The sequence below is a fragment of the Polypterus senegalus genome, chromosome 6 (assembly GCF_016835505.1).
Source record: "Polypterus senegalus isolate Bchr_013 chromosome 6, ASM1683550v1, whole genome shotgun sequence".
NCBI lineage: Eukaryota > Metazoa > Chordata > Cladistia > Polypteriformes > Polypteridae > Polypterus > Polypterus senegalus.
In genome coordinates, this window is record NC_053159.1 from 48,562,081 (window position 1) to 48,589,038 (window position 26,958).

The 26,958-nt window shown below is 38.0% G+C and overlaps 1 protein-coding gene across 1 annotated transcript in view; it reads right to left on the bottom strand.

The window, feature by feature from the left end:
- Window positions 1-359: 359 nt before the first annotated feature.
- cep104 (centrosomal protein 104) overlaps window positions 360-26,958 on the bottom strand; it is a 232,996-nt gene continuing 206,397 nt past the window's right edge. Inside the window, exons 20-22 of the mRNA XM_039755038.1 lie at window positions 15,577-15,644; window positions 4,608-4,695; window positions 360-1,498 (exon numbers count right to left, since the gene is read on the bottom strand). Of these exons, the coding sequence (XP_039610972.1) occupies window positions 1,368-1,498; window positions 4,608-4,695; window positions 15,577-15,644 (287 nt within the window). The 3' untranslated portion in view covers window positions 360-1,367. The remainder of the gene's footprint in view (window positions 1,499-4,607; window positions 4,696-15,576; window positions 15,645-26,958) is intronic.

Sequence of the window (26,958 nt, forward strand, 5' to 3'; positions counted from 1 at the left end):
GTCCAACTTAAAATCTTTTATCAAGCACATTTATCGCATTTAAAATTGTCCAAAATGTATCCAGGGAAAAATCAACATGTGAATGTGGCAATTTAGCTCTAGGCTCACTGGGCCACATTTTGTGGGCATTCACCAAATTAACATCAGTCTGGACAAACATCTTTGAACGACTATCAGACATCCTTGGTGTTACAATCACTCTTAACCCATCAACAGCTTTGTTTGGTGTACTCCCAGATGGACTTAAAGTAGAGGACGACACATTGATTATAATGGCTTATACTACACTATTAGCATGTAGACTTATCTTGCTCAACTGTGATAAGTCAGTGATGTTCTATACTATTTGAAACTGGAAAAATTAAATTCTCACTTAGGGGATCTGTTCAAAACTTTTTTTTTTAAAATGTGGTGAGATCTAATTAATCAAATCTTAAAACAAGAATTTATAGTGGGGAAAAGGACACTCTTTTTTTTTTTTTTTTAAAGATTTGCCCATGTTGTAGTCTCTCCTCTCTTTCTCTGAGGCAGTGGTAGAATTATGGTTTGTTAAGATGGAATGTTGTTTTCTTCAAATAATATTAATAAAATTCAACAAAGAATATGCAATACACTCAGTGTAGTTATGAAAAGGTATAATTTTTGTGTATGCTATTTGTTTAATTAGCAGTCTTGATCAGTTATTAGGACTTGGTCTTGGTTGAAGACCAGACTACACTTTAAGTGCCATCCAAGCAGGAATGCAGAAAATTCCAAAAGGTTCTCAAACTTGTTATCTCAACTATAAATATTTATTTATGAGGGGCATCACACATTTCATAAAAAAGGGGAGACATGACCTTTAAGTAAAATATATTCAAATAATTAATGCCAAAATATGTTTAGGAAGACTTTATAAAAGGAAAATATCCTCTAAAAGTTGACATAAAAATAAATTAAAAATGCACCATCTCAAGCATGTTACAGCTGTTGCTATATTGTACATTTTCTTGCACTCTTAAACAAGTTTTTTTGTCTCATAGCTAGTTATGTTCAATAAAGGAGACAATTGTAAATATTTTACGATTTTAAAATGCAGTATGGGATGTTATGATCTTACTCAAGCTTAAATCCTGGAATAAGTTGTGCGAGGTAAAAATGTCTTTTACTTAAGTATGTGTGATTAGATCAGCACAAAACCTAAACAAGATTAATAGTAGTTGTGAATTAAAACAAAACTATAAAATTAAGGCAAGATTTGAATTTTTAAAAACAACATGATTAAAAACGAAATCTTCACCTTTATGATCATAAAACTGGAAAATGCATAGTCCTTAGAAAAGAAAATTGATTACACAAAAATAATCAAATTTGTAGCCAAAAAGTTTTCAAGGCTTTGCTGAGGTTCTGTTGATTGTTTTACCAACTCCAGCCCGTGGTGCTGGTATCTTGCTAGATGGTGAGCGACCTTTTACGCCTGAAACTCCTGGTTTAGTCACAGCCAGATTGTTGGTCTTACCTGCAAAAACAAACACTTTTTTATGGCACCATGCTTTTATAGCTTATGCCCTTTGGCTTACCCATTCTCTGTGCCTTCAATAAACAGAAACAACTCAGGATAGTTATAATGATAGAAGAACAAAGCACATAAAACAGATATTTTTCTAAAATAAGCCAGAAAATGTACTCCAAAGATGAAAAACCACCCAAAGAAAATTTCATTTTAGACTCGATGTACTAATTCAGTTTATAGTCCAGTGAAGAGGAGCACATTAAGGTAAAGTATAGTGTACATGTAATGAATATTAATTTTTTATTTAACAATATTTATTATCTCAATATCTGTATCATTTATTCTGAAAAGCTGCATTTCAAAAGGGGTTAAAGTTATTCTAAAGAGAAAAGATAGATAACATGACCAGACATTCTTCAGACATCTAGGATGCAAGAGGAATAAACATCTACTACATTATAATCTGAAATGAGTGCATAATGATGGATGTCTGTGGACCATGGATGAAAATTTTGGACAACAAGTGATTTAAGTGAGGCCCATTTTCACCAAAAACTAAAATACAAAAAGCACCATATTTCTATTCCAACATAAACATAAGACAACACGACTGCAAAAACTTAATTTCATATCTGTCTCTCCAGGACTCAATGAAAGACATAATTAATTCCTTGGTCCTCGATGTTTACAAATCTGTTATAAATTCCTAGTAAAAGTATATTTTTATATATTAAACTATATTTGGATTTGCCTCAATCTAATGTAGTATCAAGGTGCTGAAGCCTATCCCAGCAGCACTAGGTGCAATGGCACATATCCACATCACCCATTTTTACAAATTAAGTTTAGAATCATTAATAAACCATTTTTATTTTATTTTTTAAGGAAGGATAAAAGTTACTAAACATTGTCTACTCTGTCTGAAACAATAGCTTTCTACTGTTCATTAACATTAACAATATTAGATGTATCTATTGATAATAATTGTGAAAATTCATCTATGTTCTTCATTTTATATTTTTCAAGTCTGCCAATTTCTAAAACTAAAACGGTTTAAAAACCATTGCCTTGGATAGTACCAGTTGTCAGTTAAGTTGATTAAGGAAAAACATCACAATTTACCTTTAAAAATTGATTGCATGCATTAGCGCATTAACTTTGACAGCCCTAATTATGTTACCTAATTTTACAGTGGTCAATAAATCTAAGTAAAACATTAGCAAGTGAAAAATAGATTGATAATACAGTATTACTATTCTGATCTGATTTGCTGTAATATGACATTAGAAAAGAACTGCAACTGTATTCTTGACATAGTTTCTAGTGAAAGAAATGTATTTCTGTCTGTGATGTTAATTATAAGTCGACAGTTTAAAATTTAATTTGACTACACAGATTGTGCACTGCATGTATAGACAGACACATGTATAGACAAAGTGGTCTGAGCAGTGCACAATCTTTAAAGGGATTAACAGCAGCGTTGGCATGACAGACCTAACAAACCTCTGAATTCCTGAAATCAAAAATCTGTATGTCAAAGTTGAAAATCTAGGGAGCATGATGCTAAAAGGTTTGGTTCAAGTACTCATTATCTTTTAATTAATAATTAGGATAGTGACAGAATAATCAAAATAGAATAAGTGAAAAATAAGCAGATGAGGAGCATCATTTGTTGTATTTTGTGGTGAAAAGATTGTGGAAAATGTCATGGTGACATAATGCATTATGTATTCAGATCCCAAGCTTTGACAAAAGATGGTGCCAGGCGAAAGGGGGAAATTGGATACTGTTAAACATGCTGGGTGATTCATCAGTGATGGAGAGTTTTTGAACAGAAGTTACAAATTGAAGTACTGGAATTTGCATAAGCAGTGATGAAAAGCATAGCTGACATATCCAAAGAAATAAAGATGGTACAGGCAAACAGACTAGAAACTGTGGTCCAGTTCAGAAAAGTTGTTGAGTCATATATGAACCTTTGCTCAGTTCTCAAGAGATTTTGGGTACTATTGATTTGTGTTTTATTTTCATTCATTTTCACAAACACCTTCATTTGTGTGTATGAAGGACTGATTGGATGTTGATCAGTACTGTTTAACAACAAGAACTATTTCATGCTTAGCCTGACCAAGTTGAAAGAGAAGAAGGACAGGTTGTAAAAAAATAGGCACATCTCACATCCTGCAGTGCAATGGTTTAAGAAGTGATCAGCTATGACACAAACAACTCTTTTGTGCTTATGGAATAAAATATAATTAGCTCTTGTTTTGGCAAAAACATCTCTCACAGAATAATCACAATTGGCAAATATGTATCATGTCAATCTACAAACCAGAAACATTACAAGACTGCCATCTTGTGACTGTCCTCATATGACTGTCAAAATTACCACATCTGGGTCTAATAGAACATTTCTGGGATATGAAAAGAGATCACCCAGTAGAGAGCTAAAGTTCACTACAACTTGCTATACAGCAAGATAACATCCAACGCTTCTTCAACCAAATGCATGCTGGAATCGGTGCTTCTATTATAACTATTATAATTTTTTATTATAGCTTTTATAGCTATGTGGAATCTCAACTGATACTTAAAAAAAATTGCAGATATTTTTTACATTGCTATCTGAGACTGAATTTACTTTAATCATTAGAGAATTTAAAAAAAAAAAGTTTTTTTTTTTCCTACACCACTTGATAACATTATCACTGGTTCAAATCACTTTTTATAGAGTTTTGGTTTTACTTCCTTCTATAAACACAGAATTTTGGAGTGTTCAGTGTCAATTGTCTTTAATAAACAAATGCTAAATTGCTTTAATAATATATTATTATCAATGTGTAAAAGTAGTTTAATGGACTTTAAGTCTTTGACTGGTGCATTTCTTTGTCTTTGCTAACTGGCTACATGTTTATAAATGAAGGATTCATCAACATGACTACAACGATAAGCCTGGTATTTCTTTATTAAATGTTTTCCAACAGTCAATATAGCAACATTTAGGAAATTATTATATATATTTAACTGAAATTCAAACCAGTTATTCAGTTTATTTACATTATTTAACTTGCTTGCATCTCCAAAGTTATGCTTAAGAATAAATTACAATATTTACCTTGGATTGACTGGGTTCTCTGTAGGGCCTGTATCCTTCGTGGGTTCATTTTACATCCATCTCTTCCCATTAAGTGAGACTTCCAGGCCTGTAGAGAGAGTATGTTTTATAGAACTCGTAATATTTAACATTTCTGTGAATCTCTGAGGGATGCAGAGTGGCATAAGTGTAGCCTCAGGAACAAAACTTTGGAGTAGGTACAGTTACATTTCAAACAATATGCCAGTTAATTCTTACACAGTATACATCTCCAAGCAAAGGCCCAGAACACTTTCTAAGATTTACATATCATATGAAATACATGCTATTATATGTTAACAGTTCACAATTATTCTTTAAATGCATAATCATATTTCTGGTTATATAAACAATAATACAGAAGGCAATATTGTTGATGTTAAAGGAGAAAGACTGGCAAAAAAAAAATCAGTTAAAAGAATTTTAAGAGAAAAAATATTCACAATGCTTTGTAACAAACAACATTATAGCAGAGGCACAATTCTTTCAGTTCCTGAAAGTGCTTAATCAGTGCATTATTTTTATTAACATAATACTCCTCCATGTAATGACAAACGTCTTCCAAAATTTAATAGCTGCATACTTAAGGTTCATTGTCACCTGATCACTTCAACCACCCCATCATTACATGTTCTGTCTAATGTAACAATATGAATAGACATACTTTTTTCATGAGTACAGAGGAAAAACATTATAAAATTGTTTTGCTACTATTTCTTTTTATTTTGGAAATCAAAATATACACATTTTCCATCATATATATTGCACTGTTGCCAGGATTGGTTCCTGCCTTGCAATCCAAAGGTTTGAATAAGAATGTTCTGGAAAATAAACAAGAGGATAAATACATACTTTACTTTAGTATGATTTCCTTTATTTTGTATTGGTACCATGTTACTTATTGTTCTGTACAGAACAGAAACCTTCAAGGCAAAATGTAAGAATTGTGTGTTGTTTCAGATTACTAATGATAGAGGAGCCTTGTCTTATTTCATAGAGCTCTGGCAAAGCACATATGCACACAAACTGAAAAAAACTCTAAAAGTTAACTTCAGAAAGGAACATTTCAAAAAGTAATAACTAAGTTTTAAATCAATACAGTAGAATAAAATACTAAATGTCGAGAATGGAGTAGGTTAAGAACTATATTAGGCATATGCAATATAAAATGTGATGTACACGCTCGGATACTGGGCTTCAAACATGGCTGCTGACACAATCCTCACCTCTGACTCAAGGTGTAATCTTCAGCCAATCACTTACCCTTCATTTCTCCATAAGCAAAAAAAATGTCAAGTATCCTGATGTTGTAAGCTGCTTTGGTTAAAGTTTTCTGTCAAATACTATAAATAGTAATAAACTACTGATGAAAGACAACTTCAGAATACCTACAAGAAAAGCAGCATTAAATCCATGGTTCACTAAACATGAAGAATACCCCAAGAGAGGCTGGACATCTAACTAAAAAAGGAGACATGTTCCAGATGCAGTGTTTAGTGATCTCTGATTCTTAATTGTACATGACAGACAGACAGACAGATAGACAGATAGATAGATAGATAGATAAACTTTATTAATCCCAAGTGGAAATTCACATAATCCAGCAGCAATATACTGATACAAAAACAATATTAAATTAAAGAGTAATAAAAATGCATGTAAAAACAGACAATAACTTTGAATAATGTTAGAGTTTACCCCCCCGGGTGGAATTAAAGAGTTGCATAGTGTGGGGGAGGAACGATCTTCTCAGTCTGTCAGTGGAGCAGGACAGTGAAAGCAGTCTGTCACTGAAGCTACTCCTCTGCCTGCAGATTACATTGTTCAGTGGATGCAGTGAATTCTCCATGATTGACAGGAGCTTGCTTAGTGCCTGTCGCTCTGCTACAGATGTTAAACTGTCCAGCTTCATTCCTACAATAGAGCCTGCCTTCCTAACAAGTTTGTCCAGGTTTGAGGCATCCTTCATCTTTATGCTGCCTCCCCAGCACACCGCCGTGTAGAAGAGGGCACTTGCCACAACCGTCTGGTAGAACATCTGCATCATCTTATTGCAGATGTTGAAGGACACCAACCTTCTAAGGAAATATAGTCGGCTCTGACCTTTCTTAAACAGAGCATCAGTATTGGCAGTCCAGTCCAATTTATTATCCAGCTGCACTCCCAAGTATTTATAGGTCTGTACCCTCTGCACACAGTCTCCTCTGATGATCACGGGGTCCATGAGGGGCCTGGGCCTCCTAAAATCCACTGCCAGCTCCTTGGTCTTGCTGGTGTTCAGGTGTAAGTGGTTTGAGTCGCATCATTCAAAAAAGTCTTTGATTAGCTTCCTATACTCCTCCTCCTGCCCACTCCTAATACAGCCCACAATAGCAGTGTCATCAGCGAACCTTTGCACGTGGCAGGTCTCTGAATCTTATTGGAAGTCTGATGTATATAGGCTGAACAGGACCAGAGAAAGTACAGTCCCTTGCGGCGCTCCTGTGTCGCTGACCACAATGTCAGACCTGCAGTTCCCGAGACGCACATACTGAGGTCTGTCTGTAAGATAGTCCATGATCCATGCCACCAGGTGTGAATCTACTCCCATCTCTATCAGCTTGTCCTAAGGAGCAGAGGTTGGATGGTGCTGAAGGTGCTAGAGAAGTCCAAAAACATAATTCTAGCAGCACCACTGCCTCTGTCCAAGTGGGAGAGGGACTGGTGTAGCATATAGATGAAGGCATCCTCCGCTCCTACCTTCTCCTGGTATGCGAACTGCAGAGGATCGAGGGCGTGGTGGACCTGTGGCCTCAGGTGGTGAAGCAGCAACCGCTCCATGGTCTTCATCACATGTGACGTCAGAGCAACAGGCCGGAAGTCATTCAGCTCACTAGGACGTGATACCTTTGGGACAGGGGTGATACAAGATGTTTTCCAAAGCCTCAGGACTCTACCCTGTTCCAGGCTCAGGTTGAAGATGTGCTGTAGAGAACACTTCTGAATTTTTTTGTGTATATACACATTTCCACTTTTGTCTGTACACCACATTTTAGTGTGAGTTCTACACACTGTGTTATGCATGAGGCCCCAGGTCATCATTATTGGCAAAACTGAAATTTAAGTACAACATGCAGAATGTGTACTGAAGAAAAAATTAATCTAGTGAAACAGCTATGGTCTATTGACACTCATGTTTGGAACAGAAGAGCAAATGATGAAACAACAATTTCAATAAACAACAGGAGGAAAAAAGCTGGAAAAACTGAAAGATTACCATGACAATGGTATTAGCACTCTTTATATCAATGTGAAAAAAATGATTGTGTTTAACTCGCCTGGACTAAATTGGAAATTAGACTCACCTGCGATAAATTGTCAGTGCCCACATGACTTGAATTACCCAATAAATGATGACATTAGTGCTTTAAAAAGTCTCATGTTCTCCCTGTTCCTTTCTCAGGATGGTGAAAACAAGGGAGCTCTCTGAGAACATCAGAAATGCAATTATCATCAAACACTAGGGTGCTAAAGGGTATAAGGCCATTCTGAAGAACTTGGCATCCCTGTTTCAACAGTGTGCAGTGCTATAAAGAAGTTTGCTCAGAATGGAACTGTCAAAAACCTCTCTTGTCGTGGAAAAAAATGATTGGGAGAATTATTCGAAGTTTGGTGAGAACTGTGGATAAAACACAATGTAAAACATCCAAAGACCTAAAGGCTGAGCTATAACAATCTGGAGTCATGGTTTTGACACATACTATATGCTGCAGACTAAACCAAGAAGGGCTTTATGGGCGAAGGCTAAGGAGGACCCCACTGTTGAAGAAAAGACATCTTAGGAATGACTAATCTTTGCCAGACAGTACCTGGACAAACCACAAGCCTTCTGGGAAAATGTTCTGTGGACAGACGAAACCAAACTACAGCTTTTTGGCAATGCACACTAGCAATTTGTTTACAGAAGGTGGAATGAAGCTTATAAGGAAAAAAAACACCCTCTCTACAGTTAAGCACGGTGGAGGATTCATAATGATGGAGGGGTGTTTTGCTGCCTCTGGAGTCCATATTACAAGAATCATGAAAATCAGCGGATTACCAAGGTATTTTAGAGCAAAATGTGCTACCCAGAGTAAGAAAACTAGGTTTGAGTCAAAGATTATGGATTCTCCAGCAGGACATTATAACCCAAAACACAGATCCAAAAGCACACATGAATGACTGAAAAGGAAAAAAATGCACCATTTTACACTGGTCTGAGTCGGTTGAGGTTTAGATCAATGATCAATATGCCTTGTTACTGGTTTAAGAACTATAGACTATTAAAAGGAGTTGCTTGACATCTTTTTAAGTGGCTTAGAGAGGCACTGTTATATTACAGGCCTCTGCTTTTGTTTTTAATGTTGCCTGCTTGGTTTTCACTTGCCTTGTTTCCAATGAACAAAGGATGCTGTGCTTTTAGGGAACTGAGTAAACAAGCTTTTTTTGGGACATGGCGGCTCTGCTGGGACTTTTGACTCACCAAAGTCTAAACAAGTACAGAAAACCTTCAAGGCCCTTAAACTTAAGGAAAACTAAGTAAGCTTGCATGCTAGCTCAGCCCTTATCAATGAAGCTGTGTGTTGCGCTTACCAGCACAGGTGCCTATAATTTTACTTTTACTGGATGCTGGTGCAACAAGCAATTATTAATTGAACAGTTCAGTTTCTCATATGGGGGTCACCCTGGTTCCAACTTCATGATGAGGACCGATCAATTAAAAGGGTGTGAAATGTAAAACGTGATCAGATGATGGCCATCTCCAGGCCAGGTGGCAAGCACGAGCTTCGAGTCCTAATGATTGTTATGGAAAGATTGATTATTAGGGGAAAGGACTTTACAAGGCAAGATAATTGTTATAAAAACAGGTACAGCACAAGGTCAATATTACGAAGATAACATGTAAAGTGAATGACAAGAAATATCGACAAAATGGGGATGTTTTGTGATTAGAACTGAAATAAAAATGAACCACACCCAAACCACTGGGCTCACTCCATGAACTGAGATGGCTTTATGTGCTCTGCAATTGTTTCTCACGGTCTGAAATAAATCTTAATTTCTGACTGCCTTTCTGAAGACTCTGCTCATTTTTTTCTGAACATTTCTGCACAAGTCCCGATCTCAGTCCCACTGAAAATCTGTGGAAAGAGCTGAAATCTGCCTTTGGGTAAAGGAATCCTGCAAACATTCAAGAGATTGAATAAATTGCAAAGGAAGAATGGGAGAAAATTCCACCTGACAGGTGCAAGAAGCTTATAGATGACTACAAAAACATTTGGAGGCAGTAATCATTACCAACAGCTGTGCAACCAAATACTAAGGAAAGGTGCATTTATTACTGTCATATTTCTTGTTTCTTCTTTCAAGTTACTACATGTAAGTTGAACAATAATGTTTTCATTTTTGGTTAAAGTACTCTGGATATCCAAATAAAATATTCTGATGATACAAATTTGGTACATTTCCATTTATTTCTGAATATATTGTACAAGTTATGTACAAAATGAAAAAGTGAGGCTAATTACAGCTGCAACAACTATTTGACATTATCGATATACAGTAATCGATTATTAAAAACATCAATTTAATTGATTTGTTGATTATGTTGTGACTATAAGCAAGTGGCAGAAAACAAAAAACGACCTAAGACTTCCAGGGTTTGGGAGTGCTTTACACTGAATGCTGGAAAAAAAGCGTGTTTCAAAATGTGTAGATTTGACCTTGTGCAGTACAATAGCACAACGGAGATGCACAAATAGAACTGTGCTGTTACAGGCTCTGTGGAAAAGGAAGACTCACCATTATCACTGTAGTTGAATGTTAACTTCTGCGTTATGTAAAACAAATATATAATGCAGCGTTTGCTAGGTTAGGCATAATGACATGACTTCCAATTTGAAGTAAGGAATAATTTGACTCATACTCCAGGCCCCTATAATGCGAATACTGTAAAACATTAGCATATGAGACAAAGTGTTGTGATATGAGACAAAAAAATATGTGTCATTAGCTAACTAGTAAATGTTCAGATTTTTAATTGCCATATTTGTTTTTTTACAAAATGGGTTGCAAAGAAACTTAAGTCCCTGTCCAAGCAGAAAACTTTTTTCCCCAGTGTCGTGTGCAAAGGAAATCAAAATCTCAGCGAGAATGAATCCCGTAGCATATCAACTGCGACTGACAGGCTTATCATTCATTCCGAGTTAAAACATAGGAATAGTGTGGAAAAGCAAAACTTCCAGAGTAGTTGGCTATCGGACTTCAAATGGCTTTTATACAATCTGGAGGAAGACATGATAATCTGCAAGTACTGCTACAGCAAGCCTAGTGCAGCCGGTAAAACAGATTTTGTGGCATGATCAGAATACTCCCAAATGCAAATAACATGCAGCAGGCTGTGACAGCGTGTTGGCTGCAAGTAATTGTGCCAAAGAATCTGCAGTGGTAAAATGTTTCCAAACACAAAAAGGACGAAAAGATGATGCAAAAAAATATCAACTTTAGTTAAAATAATCTTGACATATTACTAAGTTTCACAATTGCTTTGCTGTAAAAGGAAATCAGTCTGTACATTTCCTTATCATATCACAACGTATTTCAAACATTACTGCAGAGTTACTAAAAAAAAGAAATCATGATGGTGCAGCAGATTATTCTATGGTATTGTGGTGGTTAGATATTTACATGATGCTTTTGCCAGTAAACCTTCTTTTTCATAGAAACTGAAAAAAGCTTAAATTACATTTAATTTTTGAAGTGTGGGTTTAGTGTGATTCTGAATATATATGGAAATTGCAAGGTTAGTTAATTTATTGAAAACAGATGTGTTTTTAAGGAAATCCTGTGTGTGTGTTCATTGCACAACAAAAAGTGCGACTAAGTGTTAAGTGTTACTAATTTCTATTTGTTACTATTTATTTTCAATGTATTATTACATAAATGTTGCATAAAAACCTATATTATGTTTAAAATACCTACAAGAGGTTAACTAAAAATACATTTCTGAAAATCTTATACAAATCATGCACTTTGTGTTTAATTTCACATAATTTTTTTTGCAATCCAACTAATCAATTAAACTAATTAACTAATAATCAACAAAACAATTGCCAGATTAATTGAATACCAAAATAATCATTAATTGCAGCCCTAGTGCCAATAATGGTAACAGGACTGTATGTAAGAGTTTACTACACAAACCCTAAACTGAATTAAGAAGGTGCTAACAAAGCATAGATGGCTAAATACAGTGGAATCTCGGTTCACGAATGTCTCGGTACACGTACAACTCGTTTTACGACCAAAAAGTTCGGTATACGAACAAGCCAGTTTCCCTTTCGGTTTGTGCATGCCGATGATTTCCGCACGTGTTGCATTGTTCTCGGTCAGACGAGCCTGCCTGCCTGCACGTGCGTGCCAGCCTGCTGCTGAGAGAGAGGGTGCGTGCTGCTGAGAGAGAGGGGGGAGGGTTCATGCTGCAGAGAGAGAGAGAGAGAGCGAGTCTGCACGTGCGTGCTTGCCTTGCCTGCTGGTTCATACGCGCCGATTACTGTATTTAAGCACGTGTTGAGCCGCTCCCTGTTCATTGTTCTCAGTCAGACGTGCGTGCTTTACCTGTGATCTCTTTGTGCTCTACAGTATTTCATGTGCTTTTGCAGTTAACCATGGCTTCTAAGCAAGTGAAGAGTGGTGAGTAGAAAGTTTTGAAGAAAATTGACATCGAAGTAAAGAAAGAAATTATTGAAAAGTTTGTTACTGATCTTGCCGCCGAGTACAAGAAGTCAAAATTTGACTATTCTAAAGCAGAAAGAATCTATTAAAGCAGCTGATGTTGCAAATAGAGTTACAGCGTTAACCAGGCAGAGGCTTCAAGTGCTGGAAGAGGTGGAAAAACTGTTTACCAGTTTACTCATTTACCAATTTGAGAACCCTTGTGCTTTCAAGCAGCACAATGTAAACAAAGCCAGACTGCCAGTGATGTGGAGGGAAAACACGAAGGGTTGGGTCACAAGGACTTTGTTTTTGGAATGGCTGCATGAGGCTTTCGCTCCTACTAGCTAAACAGCTAAAAACACCAGAAACCCAAGAAATCACAAGAGAGAAAACACCTGAAGGAAAACATCCCTCCATTGCAGAGCCAGACTCTCCCTCAAAACTGTAACCTCCTCTCCACCCAGCTTCTCCTCACTTCATGCCAAAACTCGACTCACGCAAGGTTAGTTTTCTTGGTGGTTTATAGTTTTTGTATTACGGATTTTTCAAAAGTTAATTTTTCAGTTCGTAGCTTGATTTGTTGCAATGTTTCTTTTCTCATTTTTCAAATGTTCGCTTTTTTCCCTGTGCTTAAAACTCATTAAAAAAAAGTGTTTACAACGATCGGGCTGTAAAGCTATTAGCATGAACTCCTGCAATGTTACTTTTTTGGTTGCTTGTGGTTGGTTTTTAAATTAAAGTTCAGATTTGTTCAAATGTTCCCCTCTGTTCTGAGAGAGAGAGAGACCATGTGCTGCTGACAGAGGAGGAGGGTGCGTGCTGCAGAGAGAGAGAGAGCGGCAGCCTGTTCGTGTAGCTGAGCAGGGAGCCTGGGTGTTTTGTGTCAGTGTTATTCAATGTTTTTGCATTAGTTTACTATTACACTGTGCATTCTATGGTGTATTAACTATATTTGTGCTTAATCTTTACATATATATTTACATACAGTTCGTACAGTCTGGAACGGATTAATTGTATTTACATACAATCCTATGGGGGAAATTGCTTTGGTTCACGACCAACTGAGTTTACGACCAGAGTTTTGGAACAAATTATGGTCGTGAACCGAGGTTCCACTGTACACTTATGGATAGATACATACATATTGCATAAAGGCTTGAGGACCTGTAAAAAACTAAATTCCAGTCATATATTGGAGAGAAATTGTCCAACATGTTTGAATGATGTTAAAAGAAATAACTGATCGCTGAATACTTATACATAACTTACAGTGCCATCTACAATGCTTGGGACAAAGACACATTTTTACTTGATTTACCACTATGCTCTAGTTTAAAATTACAAATCAAACAATTCAGACATGATTAAAATGCACATTTCAGACTTTAATTTAAGAGTATTTGCATAAATTTTGGGCACACTATGTAGAAATGACAGCAGTTCTTATACATGGTTCCTCCATTTCAGGGTGCCATAACATTTGGTTATAGCAATGGTAGGTATATTAAAGCAGTCATATTTAGTTCCTTGTTGCATATCCCTTGCATGCAATAACTGCTTAAAGTTTGTGATTCATAGACATCACCAGGTGCTGAGTATCGTCTCTTGTGATGCTCTGCCAAGCCTCTAATGCAGCCATCTTCACTTCCTGCTTGTTTCAAGGGATTGTCCTATTGAGTTTTCTCTTCAGCATATAGGAAGGCATGCTCAATTGTATTTAAATCAGGTGACTGGCTTGGCTATTCAAGAATTTTTTATTTTTAGGCTTTGAAAAACTCCAGTGTTGCCTTAGCAGTATGTTTGGGATCCTTATCATGTTGTAGGATGATGTGCCATCCAATGAGTTTGAAAGCATTTACTGGAACTTAAACAGATGTTTCTATGCACTTCAGAATTCACTATGTAACTGCCATTAACAGTTACATCATCAATGAAGATACAGTAAGTTTGCCAGTACCTGTGGCAGCCATACATGCTTAAGCCATAACAGCCCCCCACCATGTTTAACAGATGAGGTGGTATGCTTTGGACCTTGGGCAGTTCCTTTATGTTTCCACACTTTGCTTTTGCCATCACAATGATACAGGATTATCTTTGTCTTATCTGTCTACAAAAACTTTTTCCCAGAATTCTGCAGGCTCTTTTAAGTCCTTTTTCACAAACTATAATCTTGCCATCCTGATTGTGGCTAACTAGTGGTTTGCAACTTTCAGTGTAGCCTCTGTATGTCTGTTCAAAAAGCCTTCTGCAGACAGAAGTCTACATAAGTCTACATAAGTCTACATTCTACATGAAGAATGTTTCTGATCTGTCAGACAGGCGTTTGGGGCCTTTTCTTTACCATAGTGAGGATTCTTCTATCATCAGCAGTGGAGGCTTTCCTTAGCCTACCAGTTCCTTTGTGATTACTGAGCTCACCAGCATGCTCTTCCTTCTTAATGATATTTCAGACAGTTGATTTAGGTAATCCTAAGGTTTTACCAATGTCTGTAATTGTTTTATTCCTGTTTTTCATCCTCATAATGGCTTCCTTGACTTTCACTGGCAAGGCTCTTGTCTTCATGTTGAACAATGGCAACTACAGGCTTTAAATGTAGTCTCTAGGTAGAAGCAAGCCTACCTTATGCCTGCACAAATTAAGCAACACAACACACTTGAGTAATCAGAAACACTTGTGACAGCAATTGTCCAAAACATTATGGTGCCCTGAAATAAGGGGGTGGTCTGTGCATAAAACATGTTGTAATTTCTGCATGGTTTAACAAACATTTATGCAAATACCATTAAATCAATGTGTGAAATGTGCACTTTAATCATGTCTGAATTGTTTGATATATAATTTTAAATTGTTGAGCAGAAGGGTATCATCAAGGAAGAATGTGTCTTTGTCCTAAACATTATGGAGGGAACTGTATATACTTCTTTCAATGCATACCAATATAAACCGGCTTATGATACAAATCTGTGCTCTCGCCACCTGTTTAAGAATGTGAGAAAATGCAACTTGATGAACAATTCAGAACAAACAGCTAAGAAACTTTTATTGAATAAACAATTTAATAGGAAAAATATTTACAAAAACTGAAAGAATGAATATGAAAGGCACATCACTAAATTTATGCAAAACAAAATTAGTAATGACAGTTAAATATATCTATTGTTAAATACATTAATATGGCATGTTAGTCTATAAACAGATACATTATATAAATCTTACCTCTTCTCCAGGTGAAAAGTTTTCATGACACAAAGGGCAGTAATTGGCAACTTTTTCTGACTTTGCAGCTGATGAATAAAACAAAGAAATGTGTCTCCATTACTAAGGTTTTTCTAAGTAAACTGACAAAGAATTTAAAATAATATACCCATATTAAAACAATATTTTTTGTTATAATAAGGCAGATAATTAAGAAACTGACAATAACCACACATCGAAAAGAGTTTTTCAAATTCCATACAAATAGATTAGAATGTGTTAAACAATTGCATTACTTGGCTCCACATTCATCTAAAGTTAGCTGGGAGAATCAGTATGACAGAATCAATACCATGAAAAGTAATATTACTTGTTACAACATTTCCCTCTTTAAATAAATAAATATACCTGTATACTTGTTGCAAAACCACAATATAAGGGAGGTTTACCACACAACTGTTACAAACCACAATCTTAAAAGGGTAGATGATTACTTCACAGATCAACCATAATGCTGTCGCTCTTAGTAGCCCCAAGATGGACTTCACATGGACTTCAACCACTCACTTCCCAATTTAAAGAATGTAAAGAACTGTATGATGAACACAGAAATGTTTATACTAAACATATACAAAATTAAAAAAGTTTAAAAAAAAAAGACAGAACCCCAAAACAACCTCTGAGATGGAACAAACATACACTCATTAAAAAGTTGTACGCCAAGTTCATATCTTGAACACGTTTTGTAAGTCCCATGCAAAGTTTCAAGATATGTTGGTATTGCATCCAAGGTTTGTATTTAGTATCAGCTTCCCAAAAGAAGAGCAATACTAATGATCCTACTGGTTCTTGAAGAGTCAGCATTTCAATGCATGTTTGAATCTGTATTGTCACCTGCAGTCCTCAGAAGCGCAATTCTGCTGAGTTTCAGATTTCTGTATTCTCACTGATCTCAGCACCAGATGATTCCCAAATCCAACCAATGAACATACTCATTTGATTTGACAGGTTACTCCTCGTGGGCTACCTCACCTCTCTGCTGATTTTGATCTCTCTATCTTCTTTCCCCTTCAAGATTTATAAATCAAAATGAAAGGTGTTGAGCCAGGTCTTCAGCGTTTGTCTAGGTAAGGTCACTCTTGTTTTTGGGAAACCCATACACTAATACTACAATGTGAATTAGTCGGTACACAAACTAAGTGACACTCTAGAACAAGGAAATCATTTACAAACACTACAGTGTAATATATGGTGCCGCAACACAGTCCCAACTCCAAGATTCAAAGCCAAAATACAGCTTAAGGTTAGTCACATATACTGAATCCACTTTTATAAACTTCTCAAAATATTAAAGGAACACTTTGAAAACACATCAGATCTCAATGGGAAAAAAACTCATGCTGGATATCTATACTGATATGGACTGGGAAATGTGTTAGGAATGAAAGTATGCCACATCATTTGATGGAAACGAAAATTATCAACCTACAGAGGGCTGAATTCAAAGGCACCTCGAAAATCAAAGTGAAAAAATGATGTGGCAGGCTAGTCCATTTTGCCGATATTTCATTGCAGCAACTCAAAATCGTACTCAGTAGTTTGTTTGGCCGGGGCATGCTCCTAATGAGACGACAGATGGTGTCCTGGGAGATCGCCTCCCATATCTGGACCACAGTGTGGAGGCCAGTCAATGGTATCAATTCCTTCATTCTCCAGGAACTGCCTGCATACTCTCACCACATGAGGCTGGGCATTGCCGTGCACCTGGAGGAACCCAGAACCTACTGCACCAACATAGGGTCTGACAATGGATCCAAGGACTTCATCCCGATACCTAATGGCAGTCAAGGTGCTGTTGCCTAGTCTGTAGAGGTCTGTGCGTCCCTCCATGGATATGCCTCGTGAGACCATCACTGACCCACCACCAAACCAGTCATGCTGAACGATGTTACAGGCGACATAACATTCTCCACGGCTTCTCCAGACCCTTTCACGTATGTCACATGTGTTCAGGGTCAACCTGCTCTCTTCTGTGAAAAGCACAGGTCGCAGGTGGTGGATCTGCCAATTCTGGCATTCTATAGCAAATGCCAACCGAGCTCCATGGTGCCAGGCAGTGAGCACAGGGCCCACTAGAGATTGTCAGGCCCTCAGGCCACCCTCATGAAATCTGTTTCTGATTGTTTGGTCAGAGACATTCACACCAGTGGCCTGCTGGAGGTCATTTTGTAGGGCTCTGGCAGTGCTCATCCTGTTCCTCCTTCCCCAAAGGAGCAGATATCGGTCCTGCTGATGGGTTAAGGAACTTCTATGGCCCTGTCCAGCTCTTCTAGAGTAACTGCCTGTCTCCTGGATACTTCTCCATGCCCTTGAGACTGAGTTGGGACAAACAGTAAACAATCTGGCAATGGCACGTATTGATATGCCATCCTGGAGAAGTCGGACTACCGGTGCAACCTCTGTAGGGTCCAGGTATCGCCTCATGCTACCAGTAGTGACACTGACCGTAGCCAAATGCAAAACTAGTGAAAAAACAGTCAGAAAAGATGAGGATGGAAAAATGTCAGTGGCCTCCACCTGTTAAACCATTCTTGTTTTGGGGGTCATCTCATTGTTGCCCCTCTAGTGCACCTGTTGTTAATTTCATTAACACCAAAGCAGCTGAAACTGATTAACAACCCCCTCTACTACTTAATTGACCAGATCAATATTCCAGAAGTTTAACTGACTTGATACTATACTCCGATTAAAAAGTGTTCTTTAAATTTTTTTAGCAGTATATTTGAATCTATGCCTCATTACAGGTGCTGGTCATAAAATTAGAATATCATGACAAAGTTGATTTATTTCAGTAATTCCATTCAAAAAGTGAAACTTGTATATTAGATTCATTCATTACACACAGACTGATGTATTTCAAATGTTTATTTCTTTTAATTTTGATGATTATAATTGACAACTAATGAAAATCCCAAATTCAGTATCTTGGAAAATTAGAATATCAATTAAGACCAATGCAAAAAGGATTTTTAGAAATGTTGGCCAACTGAAAGGTATGAACATGAAAAGTATGAGCATGTACAGCACTCAATATTTAGTTGGGGCTCCTTTGGCCTGGATTACTGCAGCAATGTGGCGTGGCATGGAGTCGATCAGTCTGTGGCACTGCTCAGGTGTTATGAGAGCCCATGTTGCTCTGATAGTGGCCTTCAGTTCTTCTGAATTTTTGGGTCCGGCGTATTGCATTTTCCTCTTCACAATACCCAATAGATTTTTATGGAGTTAAGGTCAGGCGAGTTTGCTGGCCAATCAAGAACAGGGATACCATGGTCCTTAAACCAGGTACTGGTAGCTTTGGCACTGTGTGCAGGTGCCAGGTCCTGTTGGAAAATGAAATCTGCATCTCCATAAAGTTCGTCAGCAGCAGGAAGCATGAAGTGCTCTAAAACTTCCTGGTAGACAGCTGCGTTGACCTTGGACCTCAGAAAACACAATGGACCAACACCAGCAGATGACATGGCACCCCAAACCATCACTGACTGTGGAAACTTTACACTGGACCTCAAGCAACGTGGATTCTGTGCCTCTCCTCTCTTCTTCCAGACTCTGGGACCTTGATTTCCAAAGGAAATGCAAAATTTACTTTCATCAGAGAACATAACTGTGGACCACTCAGCAGCAGTCCAGACCTTTTTGTCTTTAGCCCAGGCGAGACGCTTCTGATGCTGTCTCTTGTTCAAGAGTGGCTTGACACAAGGAATGCGACAGCTGAAACCCATGTCTTGCATACGTCTGTGCGTGGTGGTTCTTGAAGCACTGACTCCAGCTGCAGTCCACTCTTTGTGAATCTCCCCCACAGTTTTGAATGGGTTTTATTTCACAATCCTCTCCAGGGTGCGGTTATCCCTATTGCTTGCACACCTTTTTCTACCACATCTTGTCCTTCCCTTCGCCTCTCTATTAATGTGCTTGGACACAGAGCTCTGTGAACAGCCAGCCTCTTTAGCAATGACCTTTTGTGTCTTGCCCTCCTTGTGCAAGGTGTCAATAGTCGTCTTTTGGACAACTGTCAAGTCAGCAGTCTTCCCCATGATTGTGTAGCCTACAGAACTAGACTGAGAGACCATTTAAAGGCTTTTGCAGGTGTTTTGAGTTAATTAGCTGATTAGAGTGTGGCACCAGGTGTCTTCAATATTGAACCTTTTCACAATATTTTAATTTTCTGAGATACTGAATTTGGGACTTTCATTAGTTGTCAGTTATAATCATTAAAATTAAAAGAAATACATATTTGAAATACATCAGTCTGTGTGTAATGAATGAATCTAATATACACGTTTCCCTTTTTGAATGGAATTACTGAAATAAATCAACTTTGTCATGATATTCTAATTTTATGACCAGCACCTGTATACTTGGTAGATGATAGAATCTAATTGTTTCAAGACTTTGCTGGACAAAGCCATCTAACTCACCCAGACCAATCTCCCAACATTATATACTGTAAGTTGTTGGTATTTGTTATAAAACTCAGCACATATGCTTTGGGCATTTACTATCTTTTCTTGCACTTGCTTTCTAAGCTGCTCTAAGCTGTATATAACTGGTAATTTTAGGTTTTAGAATCTGGACATACCAGAGCAGTAGTACTCCAAGAGTTTTGTACTGAGGTCAAATTTGCTAAAGTTAAACCTTATAATAGACTAGCAAAATACCCGCGCTTCGCAGCGGAGAAGTTGTGTGTTAAAGAAGTAATAAAAAAGAAAAGGAAACATTTTAATAATAACATAACATGATTGACAATGTAATTGTTTTGTCATTGTCATGAGTGTTGCTGGCATATATATATATATATATATATATATATATATATATATATATATATATATATATATATATATATATATATATATATATATACACATATATATAGCAAAATACCAGCTTTGCAGCTGAGAAGTAGTGTGTTAAAGAAGTAATGAAAAAGAAAAGGAAACATTTTGAAAATAACGTAACATGATTGTCAATGTAATTATTTTGTCATTGTTGTGAGTGATGAGTGTTGCTCATACACACACATATAAACATATATATATACATATCCATACATATATACATATACACATATATACACACACACACACACACACACACACATACATACATACATACATACATACATACATACATACATACATACATACATATATATATATATATATATATATATATATATACATATATACATACATATATACACATACATCCACATATATATATATATATACATATCTACATATACACACATACATATACACTCACCTAAAGGATTATTAGGAACACCATACTAATACGGTGTTTGACCCCCTTTCGCCTTCAGAACTGCCTTAATTCTACGTGGCATTGATTCAACAAGGTGCTGAAAGCATTCTTTAGAAATGTTGGCCCATATTGATAGGATAGCATCTTGCAGTTGATGGAGATTTGTGGGATGCACATCCAGGGCACGAAGCTCCGTTCCACCACATTCCAAAGATGCTCTATTGGGTTGAGATCTGGTGACTGTGGGGGCCATTTTAGTACAGTGAACTCATTGTCATGTTCAAGAAACCAATGTGAAATGATTCGAGCTTTGTGACATGGTGCATTATCCTGCTGAAAGTAGCCATCAGAGGATGGGTACATGGTGGTCATGAAGGGATGGACATGGTCAGAAACAATGCTCAGGTAGCCCGTGGCATTTAAACGATGCCCAATTGGCACTAAGGGGCCTAAAGTGTGCCAAGAAAACATCCCCACACCATTACACCACCACCACCAGCCTGCACAGTGGTAACAAGGCATGATGGATCCATGTTCTCATTCTGTTTACGCCAAATTCTGACTCTACCATTTGAATGTCTCAACAGAAATCGAGACTCATCAGACCAGGCAACATTTTTCCAGTCTTCAACTGTCCAATTTTGGTGAGCTTGTGCAAATTGTAGCCTCTGTTTCCTATTTGTAGTGGAGATGAGTGGTACCCGGTGGGGTCTTCTGCTGTTGTAGCCCATCCGCCTCAAGGTTGTGCGTGTTGTGGCTTCACAAATGCTTTGCTGCATACCTCGGTTGTAACGAGTGGTTATTTCAGTCAAAGCTGCTCTTCTATCAGCTTGAATCAGTCGGCCCATTCTCCTCTGACCTCTAGCATCAACAAGGCATTTTCGCCCACAGGACTGCCGCATACTGGATGTTTTTCCCTTTTCACACCATTCTTTGTAAACCCTAGAAATGGTTGTACGTGAAAATCCCAGTAACTGAGCATATTGTGAAATACTCAGACTGGCCCGTCTGGCACCAACAACCATGCCACGCTCAAAATTGCTTAAATCACCTTTCTTTCCCATTCTGACATTCAGTTTGGAGTTCAGGAGATTGTCTTGACCAGGACCACACCCCTAAATGCATTGAAGCAACTGTCATGTGATTGGTTGATTAGAGAATTGCATTAATGAGAAATTGAACAGGTGTTCCTAATAATCCTTTAGGTGAGTGTACATACACACACATATATACACACAAATACATATATATATATATATACATACACACATATATATATAATAAACATATATATACATACATATCTACTATTATACATATACACACACACACACACATATAAACATACAGGTATATACAAACATATCTACATATATACATATACACACACACATATATATCTTCATGACTGAGAAGAGCTTCTCACACAGATATGTGCTACCAAACATGCACAAGGTTCGAGCCGCATGTAGACGGAGCTGGAGAATTTGTGCGGGAATGGAGTGAATAAACGGTGCGGGCCGTGCAGTATCGTACTTTGCCTTCAGTGTGCCATTACACTGCAGCTCAATCACCTCCATCTGAATCTGCACAGGTGCAGTTTCCACATCAACGGCAAATGGATTGCGAAACAACCAAAGCGCCGTGCGAACTCAGTGCGTAGAGTTTATCAGCAAAGTGCGTATTTGGGAACACCGTTGTGCCGATTTGGTTCAACATTACTTGGCAACAGGGAAAGTGGGGCAAGTTGCACTGGTGCATTTGTGTCTCTCATAAAAGTAGCTTCACTTGAAATCACTTTGTGATTGTGCACGGGTAAAAACGTCTGCTGAAGTGTCTTCTTTAACTCTTCTGCTTTCTGTATCTTGTGCATTGCATTCAGGTGTTTCAGGTTATCTTGATGTTTTGTCTCATAGTGCCGTCTTAGATTAAATTCTGTAATTACAGCCACATTAGCTCCACAAATGAGACACACGGGTTTACCGGCAATGTCAGTAAACATATACTCAGCCTCCCATCGGTTTTTAAGGGCTCTATGTTCAGAATCACCTTTTCTCTTCTGCATCGTGTGGGCTAACTTCGCAATAACTTGCAGCATCATAAGCTAGACTTGATTAACGCCGTAAGTGTTCGGCAAGGCAGCTGAGGCGCTGCATTATGGGATTTGTAGTTTATTGTGTTACCAGCGCTTCATATCCCCGGACATTAATAACAATAATACAGTATATAAAATGATCTTGCGGACCGGATTTAATTACGCCGGGCCAGATGTGGCCCGTGGGCCTTGAGTTTGACACATATGGACTAAATAGAACTTGAAAAGATATATTTTTTCGAATGTGATCGCGCAATTCAGATTGAGTTGACGTGCACTACAGTACATCGAGCCCGCGTGCTATTGTGGTTTTGCCTGCGTGCCTCAATAAGTTACCCTCCCCTCGCTCTTACTTTTTTACCGTTCATCTAATGAATACACTGAGTATGGCTTTACCAAAACAATCATTGATCGCGAATAAAGTATCCATTATTCATAAAGCTTCAATTGGTGATCTGTCTTTCTGCGTTAACCGCATATTTTTTCATACGTCTCAAACCGAGGGGATGCGAAGGTAAAATGAATAAAAATGCGTGCTTATATACTCAAGTGCATCCCCTCTCAAGAATCGAACCTCGGATGTTGGCGCTAGAGGCGAAGCCTCTACTATTGCGCCACAGCGTGTGGTTTATCTATTTGAGCGTAGCAGTGTAATTCGGTTTTTGTTCAGCACTCTTTGGAACTGTTACTTTTTGTCTGCGCACTGCGTCAGTTAACGTGAGCCGCTGAATATGGTTTTATATGTCACTCGCTCGCTTCTAATTGTTTCTCTGCCTTCTTAATTATATAATGCATGTTTTCTTAAGCGCTTTTTGGAGCTCTTCCTGGTTTTCTACGTACTGCGTAATTACGTGAGAGGCGTGATGATGTCATACAAAACTCCGCCCCCCACGGCTTTCGCGCTCAACTCCATTACAGTAAATGGAAAAAAATAGCTTCTAGTTATGACCATTATGCGTAGAATTTCGAAATGAAACCTGCCCAACTTTTGTAAGGAAGCTGTAAGGAATGAGCCTGCCAAATTTCAGCCTTCTACCTACACGGCAAGTTGGAGAATTAGATGAGTCAATGAGTCAGTCAGTCAGTGAGGGCTTTGCCTTTTATTAGTATAAATCACTTGAGTTTGACAGTCACCTGTTAGCATAATTTTACATTATCTTCCTAAATGTATTTTATGAAAGGCAAGTTATGTTTAAAAATACTAGCATTCAAATAAAACATTTCTGGAATTCCATTTCCCTGATTTCAGCCAGCAATCCATAATAATTCCTCAGGCATGAAGATCGATTTAACAACAGGCAGTCTGCCAGCACTGACGCATGGGTCACCTGCAGCATGGAGTTAAAGGACTGCCTTGACAAAATGTGGCCTCTCCAGGCTAGCATCAAAGTGAGTTAGAAGAGAAATTTGTACAGTGACTGAGATCAGCTGAACTAGAGTGAGACAGAGGTTGAGGAATTGTTGCATGTAAGTCAGGGGGAGTGAGAGTTAGAGAGAGGTAACCACAACAAGGAAACTGGAGCAGAGCAGTAAGGTATAGAACTGAAGCAAAAGTTGTTACATTACTATGCAAAGTTATTTCAACACTATTGTTTGTCCCCTACATGAACAATTCTATGCCTGGTCTTTTCTAAACTCCCTGCCAAACTGCTCGCCTTCACTATCCTCAGCTAACCTACTCATATGCCTCTCCAACACATTGGTGCCCCTCCTGTTCAAATGAAACCTGCCATGCCTGTATCAGGTCAAATTTGTTCCAAAAGGATTCCTAATTCCCAATTAAAGCACTAAGATATGAGCCATGCATCGCCTCAATCTTATCTGGACTGGTGAGTGGCACAGTTAGATCTTCAGAGAAGACTACCTTCTCAGTTCTACTCCTCAGCACGGTATGTAACACTAAGTTTGGGTTGCAGAACTGACAACTAGATTCAGCCCCACTCTGGCCAAGAGCCTATCAACCTTTCCAAGGAGGTCTCCCATCTGTGCAACTGGAAGGCAACACGCCTGCACTCCAATCCCTCTAATGATGAAGTCCCCTACTATCACAATCTCCCTCTTTCTGTGGACTGGTTTTGAGGTAGGCTATTGGTACTCGTCATGCTTGCCTACCACTTCAAAATCTTCAGAGACACCATCCTGCTCTGCAAAGGCCTGAATATGATTTGACACTTCCAGTTCTGGGGTGGATGCCCCCTGGACTTTGTGCACCATTTGCCTAATGCCTTGTGACCATGACTTGCCTATTTCAACCTTATTGGTATGAAGTCACTTTTTGCTGCACCTTAAGGGATACATCCTATCTCTTTAAAGGACACCTAGATCAGGTCTGCCAATTCTCTGCTACAACACAAGCCAGCCAAATCCCCCTACAGTTCAGTGACCCTAAACTTGAGGTACTTATCAGCATCACCCGCAGACATAGCCTTCAAGGAGGACTGACTCCTACAAATGGGTTTTCACTTATGAACATTTGTGCCCTTGCTTTCCTTGTTAAGACTTAACTGTACAAGTGCTATATGGTGCTATAGCGAGTTAATCTTTTCTATTCTTTATTTGCCTTACCTTCTCCCCAATAAGTAATCTCTGTTACTTTTAACTATTTGTCACTACGCCACTGGTTCTTTAATTATTTACCTACAGACTTGATAGTTTCAGCTACCGCTCAGCTACTACCTTCTGCCTATTCTCTCCTCGACTTTTTGAATCTAGTTTTGAATACATGTAATAGAAAAAGTGCAAGTAGCAAGTAACTTTTTCAAAATGCTTTCAGACACTCATCTAGTTTTGCTCCCATGTGGTCGGGGAAAAAAAAATCTAATGGGAAAGAAAGCTCTAAAAATTCTCGCACAGCTCCTTAGTGTCAAGCAGAAATCAAAGTTTTCAGGAGTAAAATTAGCATTTTAATTAACTCTTACACCAGAGTAACCATTAACTCACAGGAGCTGCAGATGTATTTTAAATACTTTCTTTTCAATAGAAATGTTGTAGATCATGGAACTGCAGCTATTATAAAATCTGTCAAAATGAGCTGTGATGGGGTATGGATGTCGATCTTACTAATAATGATATAAGCTAGGCCTAGATAAGTGTGAATTAGCCTACCTTGAAATGTGTAAAAAAAGGCAATATTGCAAAGCAGGTCTGTAGTAACATAATGCTGAAATTAGTGTGAGGTAAAGCAAACAGCAGTTCATTCAAATTCAAATGGCAGCTTTTTACCTTCTGCGATTTTTTTCTTCTTCTTAAATACATTTGAATTATATTCAGTACTATTAAAAGTATTTAATGCTTGCACTACAGTCCTGGGGCATCATGTATAAACGGTGCGCACACAGAAATGTTGCGTAAGAACTTTTCCACATTCAAATCACGATGTATAAAACCTAAACTTGGCGTAAAGCTACGCACATTTCCACAGTACCTCATACCCTGTCGTATGCAAGTTCTCCGCTCGGTTTTGCAGACTGGCGGCACCCAGCATCAAAGCTGTGCTATTGTTCCAGTGTGGTTATCCTTTCTTTTCCTGAGTCGGCTTTATAAATACACTGAAATTAACCACATATTGTTTATTAGTTTAATGCATCTGATTGTAATTAGCCAGTAACAATATAATGGTCCACAGAATGGTCAAGCTATTCCAAATACCATAGCTGCTTTAGCATTGTTACTCTCACTGCACCTTATTTTACTTGGTTCAGCTGCTCCTGTAAGGGATTGCCGCAGCAGATCATCTTTTTCCATATTACTCTCACTGCACCACTAGGAGCAGCTAATCAGAAAGAGAATTATCGGTATACAACGTCAAGCACACGCTGCCTCAGCCCGCTCATAAATTATCACTTAACTATGGCTCCAATTTGACTCCCACTCAGAAAAATGAACTGGAATCAGCAATGCTGTCAATTCTGGAGGTAGTCAGTGAAGGACCTGGCCAGATCTTGCTGATTGGGCATGATATCATCACCAAACCCTGAGTGACAGTC